The following is a 26554-nucleotide window of genomic DNA, read 5'->3' as shown; positions in this document are numbered from 1 at the left end:
GGGACTGCTTTGTATATTCCATAGGCAATCATAATCGAGCTGCCAACTGAATTCCACAGAAAAAAGTTTTTGTTCCTAACAGGAAAACAGTGTTTACTTCGGATAATACTCCCGAGTTGTTGACAGGGTTTTCTTCTACTAACAGGAATACAGTGTTAACTTCGGAAAATACTTCCGAGTGGTTGACTGGGTTTTCTTTTACCAACTGGATTCAGCATCAAACTGAAGCCAACGGTAAGTTTCAAGCTATAAAGAGTAAAGTAAATATCGAAACAGCCATTTCATGAACATTGAACTCCAGATGTGATAGGAATAATTTATCGATCATCCTTCATAGTAAAACAATGGTCCACAAAACGGGGGGAAAGAGTGGGTGTTGAGGGATTTCAAGCAAATACATTAAAGTTTTACAAATACATTTGCTCTAGAAGGACGGACGAGCAGTTTCTTCATCTCTTCTTGGTTTTACTTCTTTGCACAGGAGAAAAATTATTCACTCCGATTCGCTTGGAGGCTTTTCTTTGGGATGTTTAGAGGCATAATGATCGCCAAGTTGCTTTGGATTTGCTAATTGCACCTGAAGCAAACATTTTGCCAAATGAGAAGCATGAGTACACAAATATTTGTTACTTGGCATAAAATAAACAAAACAAATCATCAATAAGCATTTAGAATTACCAAAAAGGGCAAAAACATGAGACTAAGGATGTAAACATTCAAAAAAAATTCACAATAAGCTCAAAGATAGACTGCTTCACTGCATCAAACAACCTGCTACTCCCTCAACCAAAGACAATACACCACACACACAGAGAGGTAGTTCTGCATAGAGCACCATATCTATTTCTTATTAATCAGTAATGTGACATGCACGAGGCAAACACCATAAACCTCATAAGTTTAGGCAACCCAACAATGTAAAGAGATGAATGATCGACTTGGATGTTGTCTTTGCACAAAACATCAATTACGAATCCTCAAATTACCAACAATCAAGGTTGTCTCTACAGTGGCTGTTCCCGCGAAGGAAATAGCCTAAAGGCCTGTAAGCACTATAACTTTCCGTGGGAAAGTTTAGAGGTTGGTTTGACCAAAGCACAATAATAGAGTTCAACCTCAAACCTATTAAAATCTACTCACTACCTCAGGGTTATTTATCAGGAGCCAAAGTTAGACCAAAGATGAAAAACGGTTGTATGTTGTCATAACAAAATCACATGGCAAAAACAGAAACCTCAACTATGCACTTTTCATCCCTTTACATTCAGAAAAAGCACAATTATATTGACACTTGATCAGAAACCATAATATCTAGCATCAAAATCAGCAAGTATTGATGCTAGTCAATTGTATAAAGCACCAGTCTTTATACTCAAGAACATTTCATTCCCATGCACTTGGAGAATCATTCCATGCACTTTTCATCCCTTTCAATTCAGAAAAAGCACAATTATACTGACACTTGATCAGAAACCATGGTATCTAGCATTGATCAGAAACCATAATATCTAGCATCAAAATCAGCAAGTATTGATGCTAGTCAATTGTATAAAGCAACATTTCATTTCCATGCACTTGGAGAATCATCCCATGCACTTTTCATCCCCTAACATTCAGAAAAAGCACAATTATATTGACACTTGATCAGAAACCATGGTATCTAGCATTAATCAGAAACCATAATATCTAGCATCAAAATCAGCAAGTACTGATGCTAGTCAATTGTATAAAGCACCAGTCTTTCTACTTAAGAACATTTCATTCCCATGCTGATTTTGATGCTAGTCAATTGTATAAAGCACCAGTCTTTCTACTTAAGAACATTTCATTCCCATGCACTTGGAGAATCATCCCATGCACTTTTCATCTCTTTCCATTCAGAACAAGTACAATTATATTGACACTTGATCAGAAACCATGGTATCTAGCATCAAAATCAGCAAGTATTGATGCTAGTCAATTGTATAAAGCACCAGTCTTTATACTTAAGAACACTTCATTCCCTTAACTGGTTAATTATTTCCTGAAAGGAATCTGTTAATTGTCATTTCCGATTAAGAATACCAAATAAAAGCTTATCAGCTGAAAGGAATCTGTTAATTTGTATGTATAAGTTGATATATTTTACAGACTTCCTATATTACCCACCAACATCAAATATTCAATCCAGTAATTCAATAATGATACTAACAAAATCCATATTTATAACGAAATCCATCTCATACAGAAGAAATTCAGTAATTGAGCCCAGTAAGGTGCCAAAAACCTAATAAAATTTTATCACGGGCTATCGATTATCAAATAATCGAGTACTAACAACATCAAAAAGATATAACGACTTAATAGAAATAACACAATTGAAGGATAACCTCTACTACGATGATTAATACTGGAATGAAAAAATCACGTATCGTAATACCTAATCAAACCAAATTGCAAAAATTCACATAACAAAACCCATATCCATTTAAAAAATAAAAAATAAAATTTCGACCAAAAAAGACCCAGATGCAAAGCAGAACAAGTAACACAACATCAAAAGAGCTATTCCCAGTGCCATTATAACACAAGCAAGATCTACTAATTAGACAAAATAAACGATTTCGACCACCCAAAGCAAAAAAAAACCCAGATAGTATCATTGAAGATGACGCTAAAAACATTAAAAAGACTATCAAAATTATAAGCAGACATGAAGAGTCAGATTGCTTGATAGAAGTAAAAAAGAGGAAAAAAGAAACCGAACCTTGCAGATTGGGCAGCTGGCTTTCAGAGCAACTGCTCTGGCTTCAAGCTGAGACCCTTTTGCCTTCTGATTCCTCTCTGCATTTCGTCTCTGAGCTTCGATCTTTTGCTTTCCCCGCGTCATTTTCTCTCTTTTTTTGTTTCTTTTCCCCTCTCTCTGTGTCTCTCAGCCTCTGAAGAGCATTTGAGAAAACAACCCCAAAAAAAAATAAAAAACAGACACCGATGAAGCGCGTGATTGTTAAATGCGTAGACGACCTCACCAAACCTTTTTTTTTCTTTTTTTCTTTTTTTTTTTGTATTTTTATCCCATTATAAAGTTTGATTAAAGTTTCGTTCAAAAAATTATTACAAAATTAAAATATATTTCTAATATTTCTAGTAAAGAAAAAAAAAAAAAAACTTAGAAAGAAATCTTTTTTATTTTTTCTTTTTTCAGAAATAAAAAATGCATTCATTAGAGAGTCAAAAAAATGACAACAGAAAAGGCAGAGGGAGATCAGTTGGTAAACGGCAATCAATATCAATGGCATACGTGGCAGGAATCCAAGCACAGTAAAGCTTAAAACCGTATAATTAGAAACCGCAGGAAAAAGCCGAACAAAGCCAGCTGTTATGAGCATGATTTTTTATTTATTTATTTATTTTTAATTTTCTAATTTTTTTTTAATTTTTAATTTATTATTTGTAAGGCGTCGGTAGGTCACACGCAACTAAGGTCAGCGTTGGCACGTGCGAAAGCAAAAACCGTTTTTTTTTTTTTTTTAAATTTTTATTTTTTATCATTGGTCGTATTGATGCTTCCACTCTTATAATTTTCAAAAGCATCTAAAATATTCTTCCACACGCATAAACACTACCCTTTTACTCTCTTTTCTCACACACACACACACACACACACACACACACACACATTGCACACACAGTCTCACACACACTCTCTCTCTCTCTCTCTCTCTCTATTCTTTCTCTCTCTTAGCCATAACACAAATCTCAGAGAAAGCTTTTGCTTGAGCAAACGGAGAAGGAGGTGGAGTTCTGGCTTTGTTTTAAGTAATTCGCAGCTCCACCTGCATTTCTCTCAGATCGAATCCGGTTTTTTCGCTTTGCTTCTATTTCTCACTCCTCCTTCCATTTTCTCGGTAAATCTCACTTCAATTTTCACCTCGCCGTATCCCCCCCCCTCTCCCTCTTACACTGAAATTTTCCTGTTTGATTTTTTTTTCCCTTTTTTCGGCTTTTATTCTCTGCTTTTTTTTTGCTGCTTTGGTGTTTGATTTTCCGTTGGAAATGTTGGATTTGGTTTTTAATTAAAAGTATTTTTATCAGCTGCGCTGAAATGTTGGAAGTGGAATTTTTATTTATTTATTTATATTTTTTTAAGGGCAATTTGGAGGTTTGAGCTGTAAAGGTTGTGAATTTTTTACTGGATTTTGTGAGTCCGAACAAGTTTGAGGCTATGAATTTTTCTGATTGACTAATTGTGCCGTGTAAGGGAAAGTGTGAGTAGTAGGATTTCTAAAATCTAGAAAAATGATGATTTATCTCCTTTTGCTTCAAAAAAAGTAATACAAATGGGTCTAAATGTCGTTAATTTTATGTCTTTTGCGATATGTTTCTTGATTGCATATCCTAACCAGCCTTCTATGCTCGGCCGCAACAATTCTACTTAGTTTTAGTTGGTAAAAAATTGAAATCTAGTATTAGTTTAAGTCAAATTCATTTGACGGCTTGTAGATTTGGATGGCATTTTATTGTTGATTGTTATTGTTCTAATTAGTTGTTTTTCCAATTACAGGCAACTTTTTTATATTTTTATTTCTAGCTACTGAATGTCATCATCAACCAGAGGGAAGCATTCTAAAGCTTTTTGTATCAGATGAATTATAGTAGCTGGATTGTGCTTGTTCAGTGCCACAATGGGCATCTGTTTGGTGAAAGGGCAATGGCTTTGGCTTTACAGTCTACTGTTTTGCGTTGTAATGAACAAAAGCAGAGCTCTCAGTGCTGATGGTAAGATATGTTTATGTTTTGGGATGGAAAGCTCGTGCTTTTACTTTCTATCTTCGTTTTTTCTCTTAATCTCTGGGTCTAGAATATGTTTCATATTCTAAAAGTGATCCCTTTCTCTTGCTCTCCCAATTTGATATGATTGATATTTTAAGTATCTTTTTGAATTTTTTAGGTGAGGCTCTTCTGAGCTTCAGGACAGCAGTTATTAGTTCGGATGGTGTCCTCCTCCGGTGGAGACCGGAAGATGCTGATCCATGTAACTGGAGAGGAGTAACATGTGATCCGAAGTCCAAGAGAGTAATTTATTTGTGAGTTGTTAACATAAGCTCTTAGCATGTCTAGTATTTTAAATGGTGACTGAGTTGACTTTATGAAATTATGTTTGGATTTAAAATCCTAAATTTGTTTCTTGTGACTTATCTTCCAGGAGTCTTTCGGCTCACAAATTGAGTGGGTCTATATCACCTGACCTTGGGAAGCTGGATCAGTTGAAGATTTTGTATGTATCTTTGTGATCTGATACTTTTGCTAGTTGTTGGTGCATGTTTCTTATGTTACCATGATGTGTCATCTTGTAGATCTCTCTATGATAACAATTTCTATGGGACAATTCCTTCAGAACTGGGAAATTGCACGATGTTGCAGGGAATGTAAGCACGGAAGTCTGTTCTTTAGTAAAAAAATATGTGCTCATGTTTGTTACTGAATGATGTGTGTTCTTTTTCATAGTTGTCTTTTCAGCTGGAGAAATGCTGCTTTATTTTTCCATTTATTTATTTTTTACAATATTTTTCTGTTTTGTTAAAAAGAAGTTTTGGTAGCTTGTTTTGTAGATTCATCCGTATGAGAATTAAAACTGTTTCCAAACAGGCAAGGGACGAGGCCTAAGTAAGGCAACTAAGAAAGCATGTCATGAAAGAAAATTTATGATGTCTTTAAGGATTGCTGAAACAATTTCAGTGCCTGTGAGAGCATGCTCATTGTAGCAAAATTTGTATTTTGTTGACCTTCATAGGCTGTAGGCAAGCGACAAGGATTGAGGAGTCCCTTTAGGTATTATTTAAACATCATCAGCCATCATGTTATCCTTAAGTTGTCTTTCTCAACAACTTGTTTGAAGTACTACTTCCTTCAAGGTTATTCCCATCTTTATTTGAAGTGTTTGACTCTGCTATCACACCAATCACAGGTATCTTGTTGTTGAGATTTTAGGAAGAACATTATTCAGGATTAAATTCTATACATCAGATTTGGTCCCCTTAAAAGTTGATTAGTACTTTTGGGAAGTCCTTGCTGTGTCATTGAATTGCCTCTTTATCATTATGAGAAATACCCCTGGATTCCCTTTGGTTTTGTGTAGCTGAGAGTAAATTTCTTCTGCCAATGTGTTTAATTGATGGAACTAATTGCCAGTTTTTCCTATTTATCTTCATCCTTATGCATCTGGTATTTAAATTGTGACGAATGTTGCTTAAATAAGTTATAATACGTGCATTTTTGTTGCATTTGTGTCTTATTTGCATTTACTTTTGAACTGGGGACTCTTTTTTGTTTCATGTTGTGATTTATGTATCCATCTTCTACAGATACTTGCAGGGTAATTATTTAAGTGGCTTAATTCCCAGCGAATTAGGAAAACTTCAGGAGCTGAAAAATTTGTGAGTGGTTTTTTCTCATGTCAAAAACTTTATGTGTTATATGCCTTTAAATACATTTGATTAACAGGTGATATGTTGCATTATAGGATTTGGAAATTCATACATTGATTTTCATTTGTTTAGATAATAGGAAGAAATTGAGATTTCTGTATATGTTATGGTGTTGATTAATCACTTTTTTTATTATTATTGAGCAGCATCTTCAATCCAATTGCTATTGCGCATTACCTCATGCATTTGTGAGAACTTAATCTTGCATAGCTTACACATGACCAATACTGAACTAAATTATGACTATCTCTCACAACTAAAGAAAGCACTTGTAAAGAACAATTTTAGTGAATAACATGATTGCTAAGAATTTCAGATGATACAAGTGAGAGATAGAAAGTGTCGCAGGAAGCAGAAAAGTCTTAAGATGTTTGTAAATATAATTTGTCCAAGTGAGAAAAGTAACTAAGTCCTCCTTATCTTGTATTATAGTGAATGCAGTGTTGCAAGTTGGGTTTCATTTAATTTTCCTTCTAATATCACAGGGATATTTCTAGCAACTCTCTCAGTGGAAATATTCCTCTGTCACTTGGGACGTTGGCTAATCTCGCTGCTCTGTAAGTAGCTCAAGTTCATCTATTTATTTTGGGGCTTGAATATAGATGTTATTTTAAGTACTTTTTAATATGTTTAACTGAATCTAATGTTTATAACTTCAATCTTCGTGCTTTGAAGCAATGTATCAAATAATTTTCTTGTTGGACCAATACCCTTTGACGGTGTGCTTAGCAACTTCACTGAAAGCTCGTAAGTACATTTGGCCTTTTTGTTTTTAATATGTTTGAATCATCATGAGAATATGTGATTACCCATACTCACAATAAAAAGGATTAAAGAAATTATATTTTATTCAAACTTATTTTTTGTGGATGTAATATTATTGGTGCCTATCTAATGAATATGAACTATGAATGATGAAAAGGATTATCAAGACTTTCACTGCTATCTACATGGTAGGTTTTGCTTAACGTCTATATCTTGTCAGTGTTACTGGTGGTTGGTTAGATTAAACCATGCCTATGTCGTCAAGGATATCATTATGCTATATTTAAAGTATTTGCCAATGTCCTTGCAGATTTGGTGGAAATCGTGGTTTGTGTGGGATGCAAATCAATGTGACATGCAAAAACGAAAGTGGAGGGCCTTCAATGAATCCCTCATCTCCAAACTCAGGTTAACCTGCGCAATTGTTAAATAGATAGGTGTCATTTATATGATTATGGGAGTTTTAAGTATGGTTTTCTTAAACTCTGAAAATCATAGTATTTCATGGTTTTGATGCAGCTTGTCTAAGCCGATGTCTTTGGGCTTGATGATATACACTGTTACAATGTTTAGCATTTCAATTTTTGCAGGACAAAATCAAAGTGGAAAGAAGAAGTATTCCGGTCGGCTACTTATCAGTGCATCGGCAACTGTGGGTGCACTACTACTTGTCGCTCTCATGTGCTTCTGGGGTTGCTTTCTTTATAAGAAGCTTGGTAAACATGACAGTAGTGGTCTTGCAATGGACGTTAGTGGAGGTATTATGTGCAATTATTATTTGGGCTATTGATGTAGATTTCTTTTTGAGATTTGTTTGAAATACATATACACCTTAATAAGTTCCTATGTTTTATGATCTCTACTGACATTCTTGTAACTTCAGGTGCATCCATTGTAATGTTTCATGGAGACTTGCCATACTCTTCAAAAGATATCATTAAGAAATTGGAGACTTTGAATGATGAACATATAATAGGTTGTGGAGGCTTTGGAACAGTATACAAGCTTGCAATGGATGATGGCTGTGTTTTTGCTTTGAAAAGAATTATAAAGTTGAACGAGGGCTTTGATCGATTTTTTGAGAGGGAGCTTGAAATTCTTGGAAGTATAAAGCACAGATACCTTGTCAATTTGAGGGGATATTGCAATTCTCCCACATCTAAATTGTTAATCTATGATTTCCTACCTGGTGGTAGCCTTGATGAAGCTCTTCATGGTGAGATTCTTTCTCTTATATTAATATTCCTTTCTTCTAGGACAGGTTATGTACGAACTGGATATATGATGCTTTCCTAATCATTTTAGAAATACGTTAGGTACTTCTGTATGTATTTCTTAAATTTTTTTCAGTATAGACAAAATTATTTTTAAGAAATAATGTACAAGGGACCCGAAGTCCTTAATGGTGTTACTTAAAAGAGTATAAAAACCAAGGGCCCATTCAGTAACGTAAAACAATTTATTTTGTACCAGTTCTTGGTGAACGGAAAAGAGTAAAATCACATTAGGTATATTTTAAATACTATATAAATCAAATATCAAAAACGATAAATCTATATAAGATAAATATTTTCTTATATCTACGTTTCCTAACTTTTTCAAATACAAGCAAAATGACATAATAAAGCAGAAATATGCTATCCTTTTCCAAAGAAGCTCTAGCTATTCACCCTTCAAAAATTGTTTTCTTCCAAGCCACAAAACCCAAGCAGTGCTAGCACCTTTTTTCTTAAACATAAATATTGATTAAAGAAAAGGTTCTTGAAGTTCTCGAATGGATATCATCAAATATTAATGCTTCTTTAAAGCATGCAAATCAAAGATGCAGTTTATGTTCTGTGCTTGTTAAGAATACTAGTTATTTTGATTTCCATTGTACTCAAGAAACTATATGATTGTTTACATGAATTATGTGTATGACTTCTTTCCTTTTTAATAAGAAACAAAACTTTTGAATAGATAATAACAAAAGGTACAAAATCTTAAGAGAGAAAAGGTGCATTTACAGTGAGGAAAAACAATGTGACCAAAATTACAAGACATTATATATACTGTTGCAATCTGTAAAGATAAGCATCGTTAATTTTCACCTCCACAAGATAACTCTTATTTACTGGAGGATTCTACTCCAATTTCTGTTATTTCTTGTATAAGTTTTCTGCACACAGAAGCGAACCTTGTTTATGTTTGAAAGAATAATGTGTTGCGATGCATTGAACAGAAAGATCTGAGCAATTGGATTGGGATGCACGCTTGAATATTATTATGGGAGCTGCAAAAGGGTTAGCCTACTTGCACCACGATTGCTCTCCTAGGATCATACATCGAGACATAAAGTCAAGCAACATTTTGCTTGATGGAAATCTTGAGGCTCGAGTATCTGACTTTGGACTTGCCAAACTCCTGGAGGATGAAGAATCTCACATTACCACAATTGTTGCTGGAACATTTGGTTATCTAGCTCCAGGTAAGAAACGTAATTTGCGATTTAATATAGGTTATGCATAATACCCTAATGTTATTCATATGGAACCAGATGATAGTGAATTTCTTTGAGAAAGAAAATGAATGTGCATGTACCTCAAGAAAATTAGTGGAATATATATATATATATATATCCTTTTTTTGGGAAGTGACCATTGATGCGGACATGAATTTGGTAGAGTAACCGTTCTTAAATTTCGTACTATATCCAGAATAAGAAATAGGCCTTGCTAATGTTACAGCGCTTCAAATTTTTACTTGTCCTATAAAAGTTAGGGTGTCCAGATCATCTGCCTAAAGTAAATGGAACTGGAATTTTTGTTGTTTACATAAAGAAGGATTGATGCAAATCTACTTTGTAGTTCTCTTTCCTTGAAGTGCAATATTAGGTTATATTTTATTCACATGTAAGTTAACCGTAGATTCTGAGCAAATGTGCTACTTGTTTGGCAGAGTATATGCAGAGTGGTAGGGCAACTGAAAAGACTGATGTTTATAGTTTTGGGGTCCTGGTGCTTGAAGTGTTGAGTGGAAAGCGACCTACTGATGCATCATTTATTGAAAAGGGCCTCAACATTGTTGGCTGGGTATGTCCCTTTACCACATGAAGCTTCGGTGAAAATTAATCTATTCTAGTTATCACTTTATTTTGTTTGGTGGCTAATGTCGGAATTTAAACCTTGTTTTAAGTTTTCCAATTAAGCTATTCATCCTTCATTAGAAGCAAAATACATAATCAAAAGTGGGGTATTAAGGAAACTTTAACCATGTTGAATGTTTCAGTGTGCATGTTTAGATAATTAATGTTGTTCACGCTAAAGAAAGTACAATCAGACTGAAATACTGAATCATGGTTTAGTTTGTCAAAACTAAGTGGCTATAGGCTTTATTGTCTGTTACCTAAAAAGTCCAACTATAAATAGAATAACTTCACCAAAGTCCCAAAACATCAATTTGATAATTTCTGGAGTTCTTTCTTTCCTCACCCTTTCTTGACATTGAACGCTACATTATCCTTCACCCTCCTGTTTTCTTTTTTGGCTTCACTTCTTCTGCCACTGACATTTCATGAAAGTCAAGAACTGAACTCCTCTCACCCTGCTCCCGCCACTCCTTGACTGATTCCTTTTCTAGACTCTTTTCCTCCCAAATCCAAGGTGGCCCAGAGACTTGGTTCGTGGCCTACCCACAAAATAGTCTCTGGAAGCTTGATCCTGTCACCAACCTTCCTTGGATTACTTGTGGTGAACATGTTTCAAATCGGTCTATGGCTTTTCTGGATGATTCCCTGGATGAATGCCTATTCTTTTTGTTATGTTAAGCTTGTGCCTATGGAATGACCTTGAGAATTTGAGTAGTCAATTATCCTTTTGTATCAATATTTTTCACTTTCGACATTGAACCCAGGAGTCATGAAGTACACGATCCTTTCTAAAGCACAAGCAATTCACTCATCTACATCTATTGTCATATTTGTTGGCAAGGGTCTATTCTGATCAATCATTGATTTTATGTTCACTTTTCTTATTTTGCAGCTAAATTTTCTGGTCAGCGAGAATAGGCAGAGAGAGATTGTTGATCCACAATGCGAAGGAGTGCAGTCTGAAAGCCTTGATGCCTTACTCTCAGTTGCCATTCAATGTGTTTCTTCAAGTCCAGAAGATCGACCCACCATGCACAGGGTAGTCCAGCTGCTTGAATCTGAGGTCATGACGCCATGCCCAAGTGACTTTTATGATTCCAATTCTGATTGAAACCCTAGTGAAGTCGAAGCACGTCGAACTTCTCAAGTTGTTCCTGCTACTCTAGGGTTGCAAAACAAACAGTGGAAAAGGCGTTCAGAATCTGCAAAGGTTCATTTCATATATCATACATTGATTCATTCTTTCAGCAGATTTATGAAATTAGAAGAAGATGGCCTGCACTGTTTGTCCAGTTGACCTCTAGTTGAGCATTTTGTTAGTAGTGAATGAAATTCTGGGTGCATATTCATCTTTTTGTTCTCATTTTGCAAGGGTGCGAATTTCTCCACGCGAATGAAAATTCCAAATGGTTGAGTAATTTATTCATCCGTCTCTTTTTTTTTTTTTTTTTTGGGGTCCTAATCTCCCCTATTTGTAATCCTCTCTATCCTTTTCCAAAATTAAGTGTATATGACATTTGTATATTTTGAATATTGTCCCTCCACAAATGATTCATATTTATGCCATTTTTGTAAAATATGTTTTTATTACAATTTTATCAGTTATTTAGATCGAATGATAATGTTTGCCTGCTGTTATTCAAGTTTTTGTTATGTAGAGTTTATTTTTCCTTGTTTTAACCGTTGCTCTTTCTCTCTCTCTCTCTCTCTCATAGATATTCAACATGCAAGGTACGGCTCATGGTTGAATTCTAATGCAAGTCAATGATTCGAAGCCAACACAAGCAAATATAAACCTGTCTTTTCTTTCTTTTATTCATTTTCTTGGTTGATTTTTTCGTATGTTTGTTTCAAAAGAAGTACGTGGGTCTTGCACGTCAAAATAAAAGCGTTACCAAATACAAGGAAAAACCAACTATTAGCGTTATTACACTTTCGCCATGTTCAACTTTTCTTGAAAATTAGCTTTTCACAAGTCATAAAATTCTATGTACTCAGCTAATCATGCTCTGCCCCTTATTTAAATTCACTATGCAGAATGGATTCTATTTAATTTTAAACCAAAAGTAGACAACTTCAAACAAAGTATCCAAGCGCCAAAACAATTAATTAAAACCTTTAACTTTGGTGAAACTTTTTAACTTTGGTATTATGCAATTTTTTGTTAAAAAAAATATAATAATAAATTATAATCGATGCATGTGCTTGTTTTATAAGTCAATCAGATAGAACATAAAAATTATCCTGTCAATTTTCATTTGAGTCAAGAAAAGAAAAGTGATTGATACAGGAAAAAGAAAAAGAATACCAAAATCGTAACGGAAAAGCCCAAAAGCGTTTGACCCATCCAAAATTGGATGAAAAAATATATGATCATTGAAAATATTCTAATGAAAAAATATCATACTATTCTTCTATTCCATCTCTTTGATCTCCTTTTCCTACAATTAATGATAGCTATAATAGTATGTAACAAAGTTGAATTATATGTATGAAAAACATAGAGCAAATAATTGAGCAAAAAAGAAAAGAAAAAAAAAAAAAAACATAGAGCAAATATATAAAGTTGTTTTGAAAATGATTTTTACTTTGACTACCAACAATTTGAATCGCAAGAGTTGACGACTCTGTACTCATTATATTCTTTTTGATTACCTTTTCATAATCATATAGTAAGATATTTATAATATTTTAATATATTATTAGAAAATATTAATTATTTTCTTTTTCTTATATTTTTGGTATGTATTTTCCTGTCGTCGGCTAAAACGTTTTTCTTTTGGCTTATATACGTGGTTTCCAGGAACACCGTAAGATGCTGCGGCCGCCAAACGCGCGTGAAGTTGTCAACGCCAATAGAAAAAAATGGAAGCAAATGGATCCTATAGAACAGTCAAATTACGATACACACCTTATAGAAAAGGAAAGGAAACAGGGCCAATTTGGTAAAATTATGACCAAGTATTAAATCCAGGAGCCTTGTAGAAGTGCTTGTTGCCCACGCCATTCCAAAATTTTCAATACATGTACTTGGTCCCCAAGAAAAAAATGTCTCAGTCCACCGCCTTTCTTGAACGTTTTATTCCAGTCCGGTTCTCAGCTTAACAAAAGCCTTCTTCGTCTTTTGTTTTACTAAATGACCCTACCCGTGATCTATGGTTATATGGGTCACGGGTCAGGTTACAAAATAAATTTTCTTCAATGTAAAAAAAAAAAAGAAAAAAAGAAAATTACATATAAATTTGCTACAAGAAGGTAACTCAATAACTTAAGTCATTTGCAATATCATAATGAAACTTGCATATCCTAAATAAATATTATTAAATATTCAATAATGAATTGCTTATGACACAATATATTCAATTATATAAAAATGTTCACCCTGTGTGTTAGTGGTACAAGATTCTAACTTATTTTTACAATTAGATTTGAGACACTTAAACATCTCTATTGGCATATATCATTAATAAAATATGGTATTGCTTTTACGTTTGGTATCTTCCAATGGGATGCTTAATTTCAAGAGTCATTTTTTTTACCATGTTGTCCTATACAATAAAATATGTGAGCCTATTTAACTTCTTATTAACTTAAATATTATTATTTTAATAATTAGAGTATATACTAGCTAGAAATTGCATAGTATTGGTATTACCATTTTAAAAAGTTTATATGATACCAAATTTTAAAATGACAATGCCAAAGAAAAACATTTACCATTCATTATAAATTCTCTTTTAGAAAATACACTTGAATTTTTTTTTTTTTTAATTTGTTTGTTGAAGTGCGTTGTAATCTTGATGGGTCGACCCGTTGAGTATGTCATTTTTATTGGGTTATAAAGATATTTTCGTCAATTTAGTAAATTTGTTATACTGCATATATAGCCTGGAAAAGGAATACAATATTTTATTACCCAAAAAAATAATAAATAATCTAATAAAAAAAGAAGAAGAAAATTCATGGTAGGAGACTGACAATTCATACATATCAGTTTGGAAGCTGTCCCCAACAACCTATAGAACCCTCATATTTAAAGCTAAACCCTCATAAACCCTCCTATCAACCAAACAACCCAAAAAAAAAAAAAAAAAAAAAAAGCTCCAATCTTGACCTTTCTTTTCCTCCAAGTTTCTTGGTCTCCTTCTCTTTCAATCTCCATTAACCATTTCTGATCTGGTTTTCTTCGCTTTTTCTTCTTCATCACGACGATGATGATGATGGTGGGTCGCAGTGGGGCCAGCAAGCAACTGGCCGTTTCCATGCTGGGCATGGCAGGCACACGCTTCTTCTCCACTGCAACCCCACAGGCCGCCATCGCCGGCCTCCGCGGATCGGCGTTGGTCTCAGAGAAGAAGGGTGGTTTTTCTCCGGTGGATATTCCGGCATGGCCAAAGACCACAGCCGTTCACCACATGCAGAGTGGCTATTTGCATGGCACCAGGAGTCGAAGCACTCTGGCACTAAACCAAGAAAAGGCAAAAGAGTCCGAAAAGCAGACCAAAACCGACTCGGACCACTCGGTCTCGGCCGAAGCCGGTAGGGACGAGAAGGGAATCGTCAGCTACTGGGGCGTCCCACCTAGTAAAGTTGTTAAGGAAGATGGTACAGAGTGGAAGTGGACCTGCTTTAGGGTATAAAATATATAAATATATTAAATTTATTGTTATTATTTATTATATTATTATTTTTTGAATAGAGATTCGTTTCTGGGTATTGATTTTATTTGTTGGTTTTTTTTTTTTTTTTCTTTTTTGTTTGGAAGCCATGGGAGACTTACAAATCTGACCTCTCCATTGACCTGACTAAACACCACGTCCCAACAAATTTCATGGACAAATTGGCTTATTGGAGTGTCAAAATCCTCCGATGGCCTACCGATTTATTCTTTCAGGTAGTACCCAATTTATATTATATATATAAATACGAAAAACTGAAAAATTCTATATATGTATATGATTGTGATTTTTGGGTGTTTGTGTCAATTAATGTTTACAGAGAAGATATGGTTGCCGAGCAATGATGCTGGAAACAGTGGCAGCAGTACCAGGAATGGTGGGAGGGATGCTTCTCCACTGCAAATCATTGAGAAGGTTCGAACAAAGTGGAGGGTGGATCAAAGCGCTTCTTGAAGAAGCAGAGAACGAGAGAATGCACCTCATGACTTTCATGGAAGTGTCTAAACCCAGGTGGTATGAGCGAGCTCTGGTTTTCACAGTCCAAGGGATATTCTTCAACGCCTACTTCTTGGGATATCTGATTTCCCCAAAATTCGCTCACAGAGTGGTGGGTTATCTGGAAGAAGAAGCCATTCATTCTTACACTGAGTTTCTCAAGGAGTTGGATAAAGGGAACATCGATAATGTTCCTGCTCCGGCTATAGCCATTGATTACTGGCAGCTTCCCAAGGATTCTACATTGAGAGATGTTGTTATGGTCGTCAGGGCTGATGAGGCTCACCACCGCGATGTCAACCACTTTGCATCCGTACGTACTAGATACATATATATATATATATATATATATATATATTTACTTATTTTTATGTTTGATTACATATATATTGATGGAGTTTTGTTAATATTGCAGGATGTGCATTATCAGGGACGTGAGTTGAAGGATTCACCTGCTCCAATTGGTTATCACTGAAGACTCTCAGAGAGAGATCACTATACGAGTTTTGGTTCTAAGCCTTTTGTTTAATGAGGAAGTTAAGCAATAAAGCTGACAATTTCAAGAATTATAAAATATTATATGATGATGATTAAATACACGTATTTTGAAGGTGGTAGTTTAAGTTTGTGTTTTCTTTGTACGATCTGCTATCAAACTTTTTTTTTTTTTTTTTTTTTGTGTAAATAAATATTCAAGGATTATGTAACTTGTTTTGATTATCGAATATATTGTTTCATTTGTTTAAGGTGATTGACAAGCTGTGTTTTATTTATATATATTTTTGAAGGGTATCGAAAATATAATATCATTATTTGTTTATTTATTTGAAAAAAATATAGATATTTTCAAAGGTTTCTTGGTCTGTAACGTCCGGCACTAATTGGTTTAAATATTGAATTTTCCAGAGCATCCTATCCTATCAAATAGGTATCTTTTCTGTGAATATTGAATAGAAAACGATTATTATTGTCATTATTATTTTTCTTTTTTTCTTTTTTTTTGGGTAATAATTATTATTTTTCTGTTGGGTTCTGATGGCGTAGGACTCTTGTAAGTTTGTTACCACTCAATTATTTCACATCTCTATCTTTCTCTCTCTCTCTCTTCATTCTCAATTTTATCAAACATTGGAAAATATCTGAAGAAATTGAAGCAGCTTCAACCACTTGATATTTTATAAAATGAATGAAGAAACGATGTCGACTTGTTATCATCAATTTATCATATTATCATGCATCACAAAAACCCAAAGATATTATTTTATTGTCCATAGAATATTTGGTTATATCTGAAGTTGCAAATAAAAATAAATAAATAAAGCATCGAAAAGCAATGCCAAGGGGCAAGATATAATATTATTGTCCATGTAAAGTTTTTATTTATTGGAGAATTGTTATACAGTTTGGGATCACCACCTCTTAAGTGTGAAAATAACATTTTTAAGGAATGCTGATGACTTTGTAATCATGGAACACATTAAGAGGAGACTGCTTTGAAACAGGCCTGTCTTCAGACCACAGCTCTAAATTTACTGTTCCTGTTCCCCAGTGGATGAGACACTTATAAACCTGTTTAACATCGAATTTATTCACCAGTGCCAAGCCAAGACACCGGTCGACTAGCATCCATTCACCTGGAGTCACAAACACAGATGAAAAATCAGCCTGACAAATGGGAAAATTACAAAAACTGATCACTGTTGCAAAACCTAAACAGCAGCATATGCTACAATCCCAAATGATCATTGTCAAGTTCAAAGTGCCCAAATATCATCTTGGTTTTCAAAGAGTTTTAATAACGTTAGAGAGATAGTTAACATTACCATTTGGTAGAAGATTCCCTTCATAAAACTGCTCCCCGGATTCCGGCCAAATTTCATGCTTTGACCCATCAACGGACGTAAATGAGACATAAGATTCCGTTGGGTGAACGAGGGTGAATGTCGGATGTACTCTAAGGCAAACCAGTCTACAGCACAACAAAATAATCAAAATGATGAAGTATTGCATAAATTTCAATAAGCAAAGAAACAAGAGCTCAAAAGGAAAGCCCTGCAGAATCAACCCTAGTATGTAGGTTGACCAGCATGAATTGGAGACTTGCATGTAAAGGTGAAAATATGTGCACTTCTACGTGTTGGATATTTATTCATAGGAGATTCCTCTGACAAATAATACCAGCAGGTGTTAGCAGGCTAAAAACAAAAGTGAATTTCTTTTTTAGGAGCAAACCTCGAAAATCCACCAGAGCCAGCACCAACTTTGCGAGCTATAATGCTAGAATTAATACGTAAAACCTTAGGATCATCCTTTGGAATGGTTATCAGCCGTTCTAAAACCAATCCACCACCAATATCACCTTGTAACATAAGAGATTCTTCTTCTCCTGCATGCTCTAAACTCAGTCTGCAGGAAAAAAGAGATTTCAAATTTTATTTAGAAGTTCCAAGTGGTATAACTGCATCCACTACAATGCTACTACATTCTTACTTTGGAAGCAGATAAAAATAGTCTTCAATTTTATGATCTTTATTTAGTGCCTAAAATTTCATTGATGTGCAGTATCAAATTTTATTACAACTTAAAACTGAAAAGGAAAACTGCAAGGGAAAAGAAGGCTCTAAATATAGGAAATTTTCAAAGCATATCAAAATTTCTATAAATGAAATGCAGTGCATTGTTCTGCAATAAGTGTATAATTCTTCAGTAGAAATGCACTTGGAAAAGAATTCTACCAAATAACTAACTCACTCAATGACATTGTATTCCTCAGTACATCCAGCAGACCGGTATTCAGTACCACTATACTCTTCATACCCATTAATCTCAACTCTACTGTGAAGCCACTGTGTTCCTGCACATTTTTTAATTACTCTCACTAAATTATACAATTCCTGTCATTGTTTTCAAGTAAAAGATAATAAAAAATTTTCTTTATGAAAACTCAACCGAGGTTGAAATTATTACCTGAGGGAAGGTGCATCATGGAAATTATTCTGCCTCCAATCCAAGGAACTACTTTTATAACCCAATCGCCACCTTTCAGTTCGATAGGAGCCTTTGAAAGTTCTGTTCCTTTATGTCCAGGAGCCTCTTCCACATCTGGAAGGCGCTTTGCTTTTTCTGTAAACCACTTATGACTAATTAGAAAAGGCCATGGCCACGATGTAGATTCTCTAATTGCCTTCAAGAATTTTCTTTATTGGGATAAAATAATAATTTAAAGTTATTAGATCTATATAAGTAAAACAAAAAAAAGTTGCTGTATAAGCTAATACCCCCCCCAGGAGGGGAAAAGAAAAAAGAAGGGATCAAGTATTAACTAAATTTTTCACCAATAAATCTCAATAATATGAAGTAAAAACAACTATAACGAATAAATATTAAGGATTCTCAAATACAATATATTACCCAAACGAGTTCTGTATTGCTCAACACTAGTAAATACCAGCTGAGTTACTTCCTCTTCTGATGGCATTTTAATTTGAATAACCTCTCCATCTCTGCCCCATGCTTCAAGCTGTTTGAGAAAACCAGCATCAATAATAAGAACATAAAAACAGCTGTTCAGACAAGTACTTTATTAACATATACTTAATGATGCCTCAAGAAGACATACCTTTGCACCTCCACCAAGCAACAATTGCACATGCAAATGGCGGTTTGGCCTCTTCCAATATCCTTCGGTTTTGGAAATTTTAACAGTAACAACTGACGATTCAAGTTCAGCAACATAATGTGTCAACAAAAATTGACCTTCTGTGAATCCATATCCATCCCCATCATCTTCGAAGAGAATACCTTTAGCTTTCCCTGCAAAGAGAGCAATCTTCCATAAAGTTGCCAACTGCATAATATTATCCCACAGAAGCTGGAAAACCAATATAAAATTCAACCCAGCAATAAGGCAAATTTCAGATAATTTTAATGTAAGATTATTTGAACCAATTACTCAATGGCTGCTGTACATGCTAATGAAAATGTGCTACATTGGCTCTCTTTATTATGGATCATCTGGACGGATAGAACAAAAGGATTATTTACGAAGACCTCCAAAGGAATTTTTAGAAGGACGAAAAAGGATCCATTAGGCCTCAGCTGGACCGACTAAACTATAGACTTTTCCAATTGAAATAAATCACTGTTAATTGAACTTACCATGTTCATCTAAAGCCACAAAGAGTGTCAAGTCATCTGACGGATTAGCTTCATCAGTGTGCTGATAAGGAGGACCTGAAGGAATAATTGCTCCACCTTGCAAGTATAAAGCTGGTAAATCCTGAGATAACCAAAAACAATAAGAAACAATTAATTGAGAGAAAAATCAATAACAGGCAGACAAAATAGTTGACAAGCAAAGCAAACAAAGATTAAGTACTACATACTGGATGTGAATCATCAAAGTCAAAACTCAACCAAATTCCTTTGGGCAATACGAACTGCAAATTATCGATCCCCTGATGAGGCAAAGTGCTAATCATGACAAATAGACTGTGAGAACAAAATTCATGGATCAAAAAACAATGCATATTTTTCTGATGAGGCAAAGTGCTAATCATGACAAATAGAATGTTAGAACAAAATTCATGGATCAAAAAACAATGCATATATTTCTCCACACAATTAAGAGTGTGTAGGGTATGAAATTAATAGATACACGTGAAAAGGTCCACAATACTACATTTTGCATACATGACTTCCCACTGATGAGGTGACATGACTTCCCACTGATGAGTGCAATAATGCAAAACGTAGACAAAGAACATAACACAAAAAAATAAGTATGATGTGGGTTTGTTTATGCTCAAAATTAGTTCCAAACCTAAAACACAACAGTGCAGATCCATTAATTGGTACTTTATCGTAAAATGAAAGAATAGAAACCTTGAATAGACTAGAAGTGGACCCAACAGAAAAGAATTCTCAACTTTCCGTAAGTGGGGATCTTTAGGATCTGCACTAGTAATTAACAGATAAGGTAAGATACATCAGCAGTTATAAAATTTCAAGAGCTCCAATTGAAATGAGATCATTCAACAGCATAAAACCCACCAGCAAAGAAAGTAGGACTAGCCACTGGTGTTCCTGTAGTATGAGCCATATAGAAAAGAGTATATATGTGAGGTATAAGACAGTAGCGCCTCTTCAACGCCAAGCGGCATACTTCCTCACACTAATGAGTGGGTGCAAAGTTAGTTCTGAATAAATTCAGGGATAACAGGATAACAAGATCTTCCAATTACTCATATTCCAATGGGTAAAGAACAGAACTACAAAACTATCATGCATTTTAAGATTCAATAATTGAAAAGGTTCCATCATGATTTGAGGCATAAAAATGTTCAAAATTTATCATCTTGTATCTATAATAATTATTAAAAAATAATAATAAAAAAAAAACCTCTAAATATAAATGGAAATTTCCAAGTGTTTTACCCATCGGAAGTTCAAAAAATTAAATATATAACATTGAAACAGTGTGTTCCTGATTAGAAATTAGTTTTCATTTAGGGATAAATTACATTCATGATCTAAGCGTGCAAAAAATGGATCTCTTTCTACCAAATGACTTTGACTTGCAGGGAGAGATAGCCTAATATTAGAGGATGGTAACCTAAACAACCCAATAAACTAAAACCAAATTTTGCTCTTGTAAAGTTTCATAGTTTAGCTTGCACATATATAAAATCTTGAGAGCAGCAATAAAAGCATCTTAACAAATGTAATCGTGGAATATATATAAATGGAACAAGAAACATATTCCTAGCATATGAAGATTGCACATCCCATGAAAGGTGCCATGATGGATCCTTGAAAGTCTAAAATTTAAAAACAACTTCGAAAACTAGTTAACATTAGCATGTAAAACCTTATTTTAGACTTCTATTTAGGCTGAAGTAGAACAGATATTATCTTACTCCATAACAGCTAGATGGCACCTCAAATGCTCCGACCATTAACTACTTGAGTATTTATTAGAATGAATATCAAAAAAGTAAATGATCAGCACAAACAGTGTACATATGGCTACAGAAGAACAAACCTCTTCTCCAAAGGACCATGGTTCATGATCAACAGTGCCAGTTTCAGAGTGCCCACGGCAAAATGGGAACATAGAACCTATACCCAACCACCTTCCGAAGAGCTTGGGGGTTGCATTTCCAGCAAAGCCACCAAGATCAGGTCCTGATAGTGGCTGACCACTGAGTCCCTGATTGCAAGTTAAAACCAAATTAGAGCGGCTCCATGCAGCAATAGGGAATGCAATACAACACACTATATTTAACACATACCAATTGAAGTACCATTGAAACACTCATATGGAGGTGCTCCCAATTTGAAAGATTGTCTCCCGTCCATGTTGCAGCATATCTTTGGCTACCAATAAATCCAGCTCTGGTGAGAACAAAAGGACGCTTGTTTTTATCAGCTAACTTCATGCCTTCATAAGTTGACCTTGCCATCAGCATGCCATACACCTAATAGGAAGAAATATCAAGGAATTTTAAGTTCACAAGTCTCTTATGGTATAAACGAAATATAAAAGAAAAAAAAATTACAAACAAGCATCTAGGCAAGATTCGGTATGATTAATAGAAAATAAAGGACTATAGTCCACCTATTTTACTTGGCCTCATCACTTTATATCACCATACCCACGTCCAACACTAGATGTTGATAAGGGTATGGCTATTGGACACTCCAAATACAAGGAAAAAACTGTTATTCCAAGCAAATTCAACAATTGGACACTAAGCACACTTGACAGCCACATCAGAGTCCATGTAACATAGTTTTCCATAAGTAGAAGAAGTTTTAAAAGGAATGGAATATGAAGAACGCAAGGATTAGAAAAACTGATACGTTGTGATAGTGTGAATGATTCTGGCAGCCTCCAAGTTCTTCATCTCCCCTATGAATATTACTCTCAGGCATTGTTTTAGTTACAGTCTGAAAACAAAAACATTAGATCAACATCAATGGATGAAATGGCAAGCACTAAAAAAGTATATTACTACCTTAAAAACAGCTGGTTCATTCATATCGTTCCATATGCCATCAACACCATTAGAAACAAAATCTTTAACCAGATTGGACCACCATAGACGAACTTTTGCCTGTGTATAGTCCGGGAAAACACAAGGCCCAGGCCAGACTTCCCCTGAAAATATATTGAAAATGTTTAACACACCACAACATTAAAAATTAAATGTTATGTCTACTAAAAAGAAAAGACACCTATGAAAGGTTTTCCATCTGCTTTCTGAATCCACACATCCTCTTTTGAACCGCTATCATAGACAAAATAACCATCTTCCTGTTTAATCCCAGGGTCAAGCATCCATATCGCTTTGAAACCATTTTGATGAAGATCTTTTACCAAAGACTTTGGATCTGGGAAGCGCTCCTGAAATATGTTATCACAATTAAATTTCCTAGTCAAAAGTGTTACTAAGATCTACTTCAAGCCACAAAGAGTTCTGTTTCTAATGATTTATCCAATACCTAGAATAACTCAATAAGAAATAAATGAGTAGTTGAGTCCTCAATGCAGGGTAAATTTGCAATTCAAATGCATTTAAAATTTTGATTCTAGCACACATGTATATGATCAGTACAATTCTTAATACATAACATAGAGGGTTGGACTACATAACTTCAAATTTATATGTAGTGGTTGTAGCAATCAACTAACATAAATAAAAATCATCAAAGGGGAGTAAGATACCTGATCAAAAGTGAAACAACGAAAACCATCCATGTAGTCTATGTCCATCCATACGACATCACAAGGTATACCCTTCTCCCGGAACTTTCTGGTAATCTGCAAATATAATTTTGTCAATGGTCATAGGAATTAACAGAAACTGTTCAGCGTATGTGAAGCCACAAGGAGTTCACAAATCTGAAAGATAATAAAAGCTGTGGATATAATGTTGACACTTTGTGAGGCTCATTCAGGAATGCATCAATAAATTCAACAAGGGAGAGACGGAGAAGAGAGTTCAGCTATAATTTGAGACAATTACAAAATACCTACCTCACGGACTCTTTTGTCAGAGTCATAGCTCCAACGGCATTGTTGATAGCCTAATGACCACTTTGGGGGCATAAACACAGTTCCTGTTTAAAAGGCCAGCAATTGTACAGAGTAAATCACAATCAAAACAAAATAATAACAGAAGCAATAATAGTGATAAGCTTAGAAAATGATGGTCTGTATCAATTACAAAAGAATAAAGTAACGGCGGCAAAAATAATTTGGGAAATTACCAATAGCATGTGATAAAGATATTAAAACATCACTTGGTGAAGCAAATGGACCAAATGTAATGACAGGATATGGGGAAGGAGCAACAAATTGTATTATTGATTCTTTCCTCAGATCAATCTGCTCACGAAAAGGAAAAATGAAAACAAAAAGACCATAAAAGTATGTCAAAATGTCAAATTGAAGAGGCATTGAGTTTGTGCAACATAAAGTCAAATGTTGAAGCACCTCACAACGCCGTGATGTGTCAGCAAGAACCCCCAGTGCCTTTCCAGTTGGAAAAACAGCTAATACCCAAGGATGTGATTGATACAATGATGTTGTTCCAGAACCATAGCCCCATGCATCAGTGTTCCACGTAAAAATCTAAAGCAAAAAGAATCACTCAGTAAGCAGAGATAAGAAGTTACAATGGACACTTCATCAAAGAAGAAGCTTACCCTTTTTCCTGTCCGCTCAAGTTGCCCGCTAACTTCTCCAGTTCCATAAAATGAGGTGCCAACAGGAAACTAATTTACAAGGGAAACTCCTTCACATTATTTAAGGCACAAACCGTTATTGAAAACTTAAATTTACAAATACAACCTGATTAAAATAATAAGATAATAAATGGAAGGCCTAATCTATGAGAAAATGAATACAGACCTCAAAATTCACAATCTGTTGCCCCAAGTGACATTGGAAGTTGGGTATGTATATAGGCACCCTGTGATCTATGACTGGTGTGTCCCTAACCTTGCTATTTACAAAAGAAAAACTTGGATATGCTGCATCTCTATCACTTGCAGAACAATCAAATCTGAAGACTCCATCCTCCAAGATAGGTTCGAAAACCATACGTCCTGAGGTGACATCTGCAGTAACTTCCTTCCCTTTATAATCAGCCATTTTAGATTCCAACCTTTCAGTAAATGACTTCTTACTAGGTCCCTTCTTTCTGCATAACATAATTGCATAAGAAATTACTCTAACTGTATGATTTATTTTCAGTTCTCTATTGCATTTTTTTAGACATAACTGAAAACAAAAAAAGCAAAAGACAGAAGAGGATAAGTAAGCTGAAAGTGAGCCATGACCACTAAGAAATGGACAATACAGAAACAATAACTATGTAATCAGGTAGCACTTTTTAAATTAGTTTCACCATTCTGCCTATAGAAAGATATTGTGAATTTGTGATTTCAAACCATAAACATCTAAGATCTCCCAACATCGCGTATATGCATCACAAAATACAATGTATTTACCACAAACAAAGTTAGGTTTCCTCTCCCAGTTTACGAAACGCCCCATTTTGCTTATTCTCATCGAATGATCTTCCCACTTCATCTCAGTCTCAATCTAGATTTTGAACACTCTTTTGCAATAAGCACCAATGAACTATCTGTCTATACCACATAAAGCATAAAACCATTTTGAGACCTTAAACCAACTTGAAAAACCCTTGCATGAATACTACCTATCAGGCTGATCATATGCATATTCATATGAAATCTTTCAAACAATTGGTGCGTCCTTTTTTGGTTATTAGAGTAATAAAAACAAGTCACTAAGATAGTCCTCAGACCATGCCGCATAAAAAGACATCCATCAGAATCTTCACAACTTCCACTATTATATATATATATATATATATCACTTCCACGAAGTCTCCAAAAAACAACAGAAAAACTACTAGGACATCGGCTTTTCCCCAGCGTTATTATAGTTTTGTTTTGACTTTGATTGAGCCAGGTCTTCTTGCCACTTCCAAAGAAGATATAGTTTATCCGAGAACAAGAAAGAGAGAAGTATAGTTTATCCGACAATGAGAAAAAGAAATTGGTTCATTGATTTTGTGCTTTACTTTTGCACGATTGTCTAATAATCACATTATAAATAAACAAAAAGTAGCAAATGATAATTGCAATAACACCCAAATGCCTTCTGCAGCCAATCAAATAAGTCAACCATAAACATTGTTCAAAACCCAGTGATCCAGTTTGATTTTACACTTCAGAAATATAATATATTATTAAAAAATATATATTTTTAATCGTAAATAGTTTGATCACCAATGAATACTTCAAAACATTGTCCCCAAAAAAAAAACTAATAATAATAATAATTTCAACTTCAAAATATCACTAAAATTTCTACAGTCTCTTGGAAAAGATTCACTTTGTAAATCGGAAACGGAAATCAAGTTGAATTATGTTCATGCAAACAGTTAATTACCTTGTCATTGATACAAGTTAATATTATCACATAATTCAATTAACCAATTCTTTCCATCGGTATGCCCAAAAGTCCAAGCAACCCCAAAGTCAGTAATATACGAAAAGAAAGAAGCAAGAACCTGATAGACGAAAATGGAAGGAAGCTTCCCTGGTGAACAAGTTCCCTCAATCTCAAACCCAAAAATGGCGTCCTCAAACCCCAAACTCCAACTCCAAATTTCCCATGACAGGAAGATACCTGACGATGATGATACTTATGGAGGAGGAGATGCCTGGACACGAAACTCGATGATTCTCTTCCACCTACTCTGCTACTCAGCACTACTTGTGCTTCCTCCATTGGTGGGGGTCCCTAAATACTCTTTAAACATTTCTTTTAATTAATTACTTTCCATTATTTAATTAAAGATTTTATGGATTTTCCGCAAAAGCCCAAGCGCGACAGCACAGCAAAAGAGTAACTGGATTCGAAAAATGTTGAGCTCAAAATGAAAAGGTGGAGTAGCGCATCATCAAGTGGCAACCCAGTA

At 34.7% G+C, this 26554-nt stretch overlaps 3 protein-coding genes and 1 long non-coding RNA gene across 5 annotated transcripts; 2 read left to right on the top strand and 2 right to left on the bottom strand.

The window, feature by feature from the left end:
* Nucleotides 1-304: 304 nt before the first annotated feature.
* LOC125418844 (uncharacterized) lies at nt 305-4682 on the bottom strand. The gene is made up of 3 exons (XR_007237861.2): nt 4549-4682; nt 2747-3893; nt 305-577 (listed from the first exon to the last, which is right to left on the bottom strand). It is a non-coding gene; the product is annotated as an uncharacterized LOC125418844 (long non-coding RNA).
* Nucleotides 4619-12002, top strand: LOC107430966 (LRR receptor-like serine/threonine-protein kinase FEI 1). Its single transcript, XM_048463499.2, has 13 exons — nt 4619-4758; nt 4931-5066; nt 5186-5257; nt 5337-5408; nt 6345-6416; nt 6953-7024; nt 7143-7214; nt 7543-7640; nt 7823-7990; nt 8116-8448; nt 9454-9699; nt 10170-10303; nt 11252-12002. The coding sequence occupies exons 1-13, from the start codon at nt 4665-4667 to the stop codon at nt 11468-11470; spliced, it is 1788 nt and encodes a 595-aa protein (XP_048319456.1). The 5' UTR covers nt 4619-4664; the 3' UTR covers nt 11471-12002.
* Nucleotides 12003-14420: 2418 nt separating this feature from the next.
* On the top strand, nt 14421-16279 carry LOC107430972 (ubiquinol oxidase 2, mitochondrial). Its single transcript, XM_016041847.4, has 4 exons — nt 14421-14993; nt 15125-15253; nt 15358-15846; nt 15949-16279. Exons 1-4 carry the CDS (start codon nt 14571-14573, stop codon nt 16006-16008), a joined length of 1101 nt encoding a protein of 366 aa, XP_015897333.1. The 5' UTR covers nt 14421-14570; the 3' UTR covers nt 16009-16279.
* Nucleotides 16280-16858: 579 nt separating this feature from the next.
* Nucleotides 16859-26487, bottom strand: LOC107430989 (uncharacterized). 2 transcript variants are annotated; one of them, XM_025078954.3, is made up of 23 exons: nt 26144-26487; nt 24451-24742; nt 24246-24314; nt 24034-24171; nt 23808-23925; nt 23575-23657; nt 23263-23358; nt 22773-22941; nt 22553-22695; nt 22398-22484; nt 21827-22012; nt 21577-21744; nt 20586-20706; nt 20418-20487; nt 19919-20024; nt 19692-19812; nt 19153-19346; nt 18945-19053; nt 18501-18656; nt 18285-18387; nt 17766-17939; nt 17357-17502; nt 16859-17167 (listed from the first exon to the last, which is right to left on the bottom strand). In XM_025078954.3, exons 1-23 carry the CDS (start codon nt 26362-26364, stop codon nt 16974-16976), a joined length of 3264 nt encoding a protein of 1087 aa, XP_024934722.1. In that variant the 5' UTR covers nt 26365-26487; the 3' UTR covers nt 16859-16973. The 2 variants fall into 2 exon arrangements, with proteins under 2 accessions (XP_024934722.1, XP_015897351.1); XM_016041865.4 differs by having other exon boundaries at nt 19919-20006.
* Nucleotides 26488-26554: the final 67 nt, after the last annotated feature.

The sequence above is a fragment of the Ziziphus jujuba genome, chromosome 6, assembly GCF_031755915.1.
Source record: "Ziziphus jujuba cultivar Dongzao chromosome 6, ASM3175591v1".
NCBI lineage: Eukaryota > Viridiplantae > Streptophyta > Magnoliopsida > Rosales > Rhamnaceae > Ziziphus > Ziziphus jujuba.
The sequence above is the reverse complement of the archived record's forward strand: the minus strand, read 5'-3'. Positions and strand labels throughout refer to the sequence as shown.

Coding starts and splice junctions, on each gene's coding strand:
- LOC107430972 (XM_016041847.4), top strand. CDS start 14,571: ATGATGATGATGGTGGGTCGCAGTGGGGCCAGCAAGCAACTGGCCGTT. Junction 15,254..15,357: donor CTACCGATTTATTCTTTCAG/GTAGTACCCAAT, acceptor TAATGTTTACAG/AGAAGATATGGTTGCCGAGC. Junction 15,847..15,948: donor ATGTCAACCACTTTGCATCC/GTACGTACTAGA, acceptor TTAATATTGCAG/GATGTGCATTATCAGGGACG.
- LOC107430966 (XM_048463499.2), top strand. CDS start 4,665: ATGGGCATCTGTTTGGTGAAAGGGCAATGGCTTTGGCTTTACAGTCTA. Junction 5,067..5,185: donor TCCAAGAGAGTAATTTATTT/GTGAGTTGTTAA, acceptor CTTATCTTCCAG/GAGTCTTTCGGCTCACAAAT. Junction 10,304..11,251: donor GCCTCAACATTGTTGGCTGG/GTATGTCCCTTT, acceptor CTTATTTTGCAG/CTAAATTTTCTGGTCAGCGA.
- LOC107430989 (XM_025078954.3), bottom strand. CDS start 26,364: ATGGAGGAAGCACAAGTAGTGCTGAGTAGCAGAGTAGGTGGAAGAGAA. Junction 23,926..24,033: donor ACACATCACGGCGTTGTGAG/GTGCTTCAACAT, acceptor TTTCGTGAGCAG/ATTGATCTGAGGAAAGAATC. Junction 17,168..17,356: donor AGGGAATCTTCTACCAAATG/GTAATGTTAACT, acceptor TTGTGACTCCAG/GTGAATGGATGCTAGTCGAC.